This window comes from Myotis brandtii, unplaced genomic scaffold (genome assembly GCF_000412655.1).
Source record: "Myotis brandtii unplaced genomic scaffold, ASM41265v1 scaffold247, whole genome shotgun sequence".
Lineage (NCBI taxonomy): Eukaryota > Metazoa > Chordata > Mammalia > Chiroptera > Vespertilionidae > Myotis > Myotis brandtii.
In genome coordinates this window covers 2,938,802-2,944,870 of record NW_005359352.1, presented here as the reverse complement: position 1 = coordinate 2,944,870, position 6,069 = coordinate 2,938,802, and the positions used below count along the sequence as shown (strand labels likewise).

General features: G+C 61.3%; 1 protein-coding gene across 1 annotated transcript in view; it reads right to left on the bottom strand.

Annotated features, from left to right (window-relative positions):
• The window catches only part of PXDN (peroxidasin), a gene marked incomplete at its 3' end in the record, with an annotated part of 59,151 nt that overhangs the window by 6,939 nt on the left and 46,143 nt on the right, over positions 1-6,069 (bottom strand). The window contains 4 exon segments of the mRNA XM_014540545.1: positions 2,203-2,360; positions 2,927-3,035; positions 4,193-4,349; positions 5,095-5,234. Coding sequence (XP_014396031.1) covers positions 2,203-2,360; positions 2,927-3,035; positions 4,193-4,349; positions 5,095-5,234 — 564 coding nt within the window.

Here is a 6,069-nt window from a genome sequence, read left to right as displayed (position 1 = left end):
GGGGGGCCCGCGGGAACCGCCCTCCCTGAGGGTTTCCCACCTCCATCACCCGGCATGCTCCAGGCCGAGGAACAGCTCCGCCCGCCAGCACATACCCAGAGATGCCAGCACATACCCAGAGATGCGTGCACGCACGCAGCGCTCACAGCGGCACCTGCGCTCCCCCACACTGGCCGGCACCGCCAGATCTCAGTCACCAGCGCATCCTCTTTCAAGCATCTCTCGGACCCAGGCGCAGTCTCATACACTTGACAGACACAGACTCCTAGTTGTAGGGCCGCGTTCGAAACCCCCACATGGATGCGGTCAGGAACCGGCGGGAGGAAACCCCACAGGCCGGGGAGAAGCATCAGGGACACGAGCGCTTCGCCGGGGATGTGACACTGGGATCCAGCCGCCCAGGGCCACGCTCACCCGGACGGAAGGCTTGGTGGGCGGCGCGCTTCCCGAGATCAGCAGGGACACCGCCACGCCTGCCTCTCACAGTCCCCCTGAAATCTCTCCATTCTCATCCCTGAACACCGAACACCCGCTTCCACCCACGTCACCAGGGCCCAAGGCGCCTCCCTGTGCAGCCCCTCTGCCTGCGCGGTGGCCGCGGGGTCAGCGGTAGCTCCTGGGCTGCCTCCCAGGCCGGCCCCACTGCAGGGACCCGGAGCCAAGCCGAGGGCGGGCGCCAGCCAGCACTGGGTGGACGCAGGCACAGCAGCCCGTGAACTGGGACCAGAGCGTCCGGACGTTCACCGATAACACGCAGACCCGTCTGCAGACGCAGGCAGCACGTCTGCGAAAGGAGACGCTCACCAGGAAGGCTGCCAACTGCCATTTCAGCCGCGCCCTTCAGGCTAGTTCACGTCAGAAATAAAAGCGACCTCAGAGTGCAGACCACTGGGTATGGGGGGAACTGCTGACTGAGGAAAGTTAGTATCCAAGACTAAGGGGTGGACAAGCGACCGCTTCAGGGCGGGACCGTGTCTGGAAGGTGCTGTTATTGGGGAAAAATCAGTCTGTTCCCCACGAGGTACCACTCCCAGGGCCACAGAACCAGGACACAGGCTGGCCTGCAGGTTAACGTCTCAGGTGGACACCTGTGTGAGCGTCCACTACAGCCAGGCTGAGGGACGGTCACCTCTGCCTTCACAGCGAGACGCACCCTCTCACCAGGGCACCTGGTCCCCAACGGCCACCTCCCTCCAGGATCGTTCCAGACTCCCCTGCCCAGCCCCGTCCCCGACAGTCGGCAGCGAGTGCCCGGCAGAGACTCTGGGCAGAATGGCCGGGTTCTGACGCTTCTCCGGGTGCTGGGAGCGGAGGCTGGCAGTCGCCTAGAGACCAGTGGAGATGACCCTGAGGGGCGGGGGCCCCGGGTGTAGAAGCAGGAGGCATCTGCACACAGCCGGCCGCCAGGACACTGGGCTCGGACTGGTCCCAGGGCGGCAGGCCTTCCCTCACCGCGCACACTTGTCCTTAGGAACAGCATTCAGTCCCGAGTAACGCTTTTGTCCTGATGGCAAAAGACACTCATCAGAGACAAGGTAGAAACCACTGAAAAGCCGGGAAGCAGAGGGTCTTGAATCACCTGGCACCGCGTTCTCAGGTCAGCTGCTTCCGGGACTCTCCCCAGCAGCACATGAGCTCATGCACAACCCTGAACGAACAGCTGCTGGTGAGTGACGCTGTTACACAGTAAAACCCGGGTCACCACCATCCAACAGCACCACTGGCACTCCTGCCTGGCACAGGCACCTGTCACTGATGGGCAATGCCACATGCCAGGGGAACAGTGACAGGGTGGCAGTCACCCCATGCCACCCATCATCACCAGGACAGAGGCTGGAGCGCCACACACACCCTTCCTGACAGCAGCATGGACACAGCGCCACCTACACAGCAGTTGTCCTTCAAAGTCCTCCCTCAAACCTCCTTTGCCCGGGGACCTAGGGTCACAGCCAGTGGGCAGGGACCGCTTCTGACGCTTCTCCGGGTGCTGGGAGCGGAGGCTGGCGGTCGCCTAGAGACCAGCTCACATCCCAGAGGGTCCCTGTTACCCGAGGTGGGACCCACAGGACCCTCGCTGTCACCCGACTGTGCCCTTCACAGACACGCGGGACAAGAATGCCGGAGCACGGCCCTCAGGAGGCACCGAGGTGGGGGTGCGACACCCGCTCCCCAGGAAGATGCAGGAGGAGCCTGGGTACTGACTGGTTCCGTTGAGGTCGACCATGAGGCCGCCCTGCACATGCTCCTGGATCAGCTGCAGCGTCCGCTCGAATATCTCGCCGGCGCGCGCCTGCTCCACGGTGTAGGGGTCCCTCGGGTAGCGGAACAGGGCCAGCAGGTCGTTAGGGGAGCGTGGACGGCTGGCGCAGTCGGGGCAGGAGGGAAGAGGGGACAGTCAGAGACAGAAATCACCGGCACCCAACGACAGAACTGCGGCTTACTGCTGCCGTAGCTACTGCTCTAGGGGCGAACCGTACCTGCCTGATCCCGGGTGGAAGGCAAGAGAAAAACAAAACCAAGAGAAACCAAACACGAACAGTTCATTAGTTCCAGGGAGAAAACAGCAACATTCGACTTCAATGCAGACACAGAAAAAACACCTCGGAATTGGCCAACAGGAACACGTCCCCTAATGGCTTGTGAAATGCGTTGTTTTTGCCAAATCGTTTAGCAACAAGCCAAAGGCCCGTGTTGCCATTTTAAAGAAATGTTTGACTTGTGAATCATGCTCCAGGCTCTACTTGGAAAGGACGTGCCTGTTATCTTAACCCCCCGGGGAGCGGATGCCAACCTTGTGGATGGTTTTCAAGCGAAAGGTTTTCTCCCGATGAGGCAACTGGTCCACCCTGGACCAGAATGGCCCGAATCCGTCCCCCGCCCGCCCCCGCACCCCGAGCTCAGGGAGGCGGGCCAGATCGCGCCCTACCTGTCAAACAGGTGTGTCCGCGTGGAGTTTATGGCCCTGTCGACCGTTGCGATCGCCTCCACGATGGATGTGGCCACGAACGGGTCCCCGTTTCGGCTGACGTCAGGCACTAGGAGAACACGGAGCCGCGAGTTACCAGGGCCCTAGAAGAGTTACTAGGCGTCTAGACGCTACATCATCAAGACAGAGGCACACGGCTCCAAGGGCTTTTTCTGTTTCTCACACCAGAGCTCAACTCACTTCATCACCAACTCTACTGGAAGCTGCTTTCAAACAGAACGGAAATTACAGACTTTTCATTTTTGAAGTCACGCCACACCCTCTAGGCTGCACGGGGCCGGAGGAATCATTTGGTCTGGCCCTGCAGGGGCGTTAGGGTTGAGCGAATCAAATGACCAATTAAAGCAGGCTCGTTTTTAAGCTGACAATTTTGCATGGCCTGCGAATGATGTTACAGATATCCCCATGGCCCCCGGCAGAAAAACGTTCCCCACCCCTGGTCTAAAGGAACAGGGAAACTAGCTATCATGTCACACACTGGCTGGCCGGGGAGGCATTCTTTAACCCCCGGAGCTCAGGGAGCCGGGCCGCTGCTTCAGGGATGACGAAGAGGTTTGTGTTGCAGACGCTCGGGACCTTCACGCCCTGGGAGCAGAGAGCAGCCCCGTCTCCTGAGCTCTGTGGGGTAAGAATGGGGCAATAACAGCTCCGAAGTTTTGCCAAATGATGACACACTGTCGGATGTGAAGGGGTTTGGATGACGGCTGAACCCACCACCAAACCAAGGGCAGGGAGGCTCCGCCGAGCGAGTCAGACACAACAGCCTCGCGGGCAGGAGGGGCTCAAGCCGCCGGGCCCTGCCACCTCCCGAGGGTGCCCTGTGGCCTCCTGCAAACGAGGGGTGTGGACACACCACCTTCTTTTTTTTTAAAATATATTTTATTGATTTTTTACAGAGAGGAAGGGAGAGGGATAGGGAGTTAGAAATACCGATGAGAGAGAAACATCAATCAGCTGCCTCCTGCACACTCCCTACTGGGGATGTGCCCGCAACTAGGTACATGCCCTTGACTGGAATCGAACCTGGGACCCTTCAGTCCGCAGGCCGACGCTCTGTCCACCAAGCCAAACCAGTCAGGGCGACACGCCACCTTCTAACACCCCCACGGCCCGGCCTTGTGCTGGGAGCCGGCGCCTTCCTCCCGCCGCCTGAACCCACGCGGGTGGGGTGTCTGCCAGCCCCAGGAACCGGGCCGGGCCACCTACCGCTGACACTGAGCACCATGCTGACCGAGGCCTGCCCGATGGTGTTCCGCGCCACACACTCGTAGCGGCCGGCGTCCGCGGTTCCCACGTCGTGGATGGTCAGGAACCCCTCAGGGCTGATGTGAAACTTCCCGCTTTCTGTCACCTGGACCCCATCCTGGAGCAAACGGGAGAGTCACAGGAATGAGACTGCGGAGCCGTGTTGCTCACTGCAGGTGGTGAGGGGCCATCGTCGGCCTCACAGGGGGACACGACAGGACCCCGAGGGCAGGTTCACCAATAATCGGAGAGAGGAGATGAATCTGATCCACCCAGTACGGCTTCCATGGGGTGAACTGTCCGATGTGCCTGCCTAGGTCCAGGGGAGATCCGGACGGAAGCCACAATCCTGGGATTTTCCAGGATGGGGTGGGAGGGGGGCCCAAAAGCAGCCCCCGTGGGACAGACTGCAGTGAGGAGCATGAATTCGGGCACCTGGGAGGGAGAAGGCCTGGGCACTGCCTCCTGGGACAGCGACACCCCAGCCGAGAGAGGAAGCGAGGAGGACGGGCACACAGTGCCCTCTGGTCCACTCATCCCCCGGACACCCCGCCTTTTAAGCACTTGATTGTATGTTTAAACTCTGCTGCGTTTTCTACGGGGCTTCATAAAAACAAGAGGAAAATAAAACCACAAAGAACCTTCCCCGCTGACTGTGGGGTCAAGGGTCTAACAGGAAGGTTTTCTGCTCTGGTGCCGCGAGGCTGTGAGAAGGGGGCGGCCCCAGGCTGTCGTCTCCTTTGGTTTTATTACTGAGGACAGCGGCACATCTTCCCCTTGGGCCACGATCTGGAGGTTTCCCCTGCTGTGGGAGTTACCCCGCCGTCCCCCCGCCCGCCCCGCGCACCTGCCCGCCGCGGTACCTTGTTCCAGGTGATGGTGGGCTCGGGCTCGCCCTGCGAGCTGCACGGCAGCTGCACGTTGGAGCCCACCTCCGCCGTCTGGTCGCTGGGGACGCTGCTGAACACCGGGGTGACTGGAAGGCAAGGAGCACAGCTGACACCTTGAACCCCCGCCCTCCCTCCGTCAGCACAGGCCCAGGGCACCGAGAACTCGGCTGCCACCCGTCTCCTCCTGGGGTGTCTGCACAGAGAGGAGGGGCTGGAGGGACCGAGATGTCCCCACCCACGAGCAGACTGCAAGGCTGACGGAGCTCCCGTCTGTCCAAGGCCCTGCACCCCAGCCCCCGAGACCCCGATGAGCGGGAAGGCACCCGCGGGTGAGGTTGTGAGGGCCTGGCGGCCTTTCAGGGGTCCTCACCCAACTGCTCACACAACAGGCCGCCCAGAGTCCTGGCCGGTCAGGACTGAGCGGGGCAAACCCCGAAACCCAGAGCCAGCCCAGCCTCGGAGAAGGCCCGGGGCCCACGTCTGCACCTGCAGGCTGGGCTCTGCACCTGCTCCGTCTGCCCGGAGCCTTTCTAGAGACACCAGGCGACCAGGTCCTTCTGAGTACAGAGAACATGGGGACCCTGGCACGTTCTAGGGGGGTGCAAACAGGAAACAGAACCGTGACTCCAGGACACGGTTGGGCCACCAGCCCCAGCGCCGCTGCAATAACCAGGAAAGGCTGCTCCCATCGACCCTGGTTCAGGGTGACACCATCAGCCGGGGAAAAGGGTCCATTTACTGTGACAAGTCGGCCCATCAGAGGGCAGTACAAGCACCGTTGAAAATACTCCTTATCGCAGGCTACAGGGCAAACTTAAGGAGCTGCATGTGACACAGTCCCCTGGGAACCCAGGGTCAAGGGTCGGTTGTTCAAATCAGGTAGAGGTGGCTGTGGGTCATGAGTGACGTGGATGCCGGTGCAGGAGCCTGGCCTCCCGCGCGTCTGCT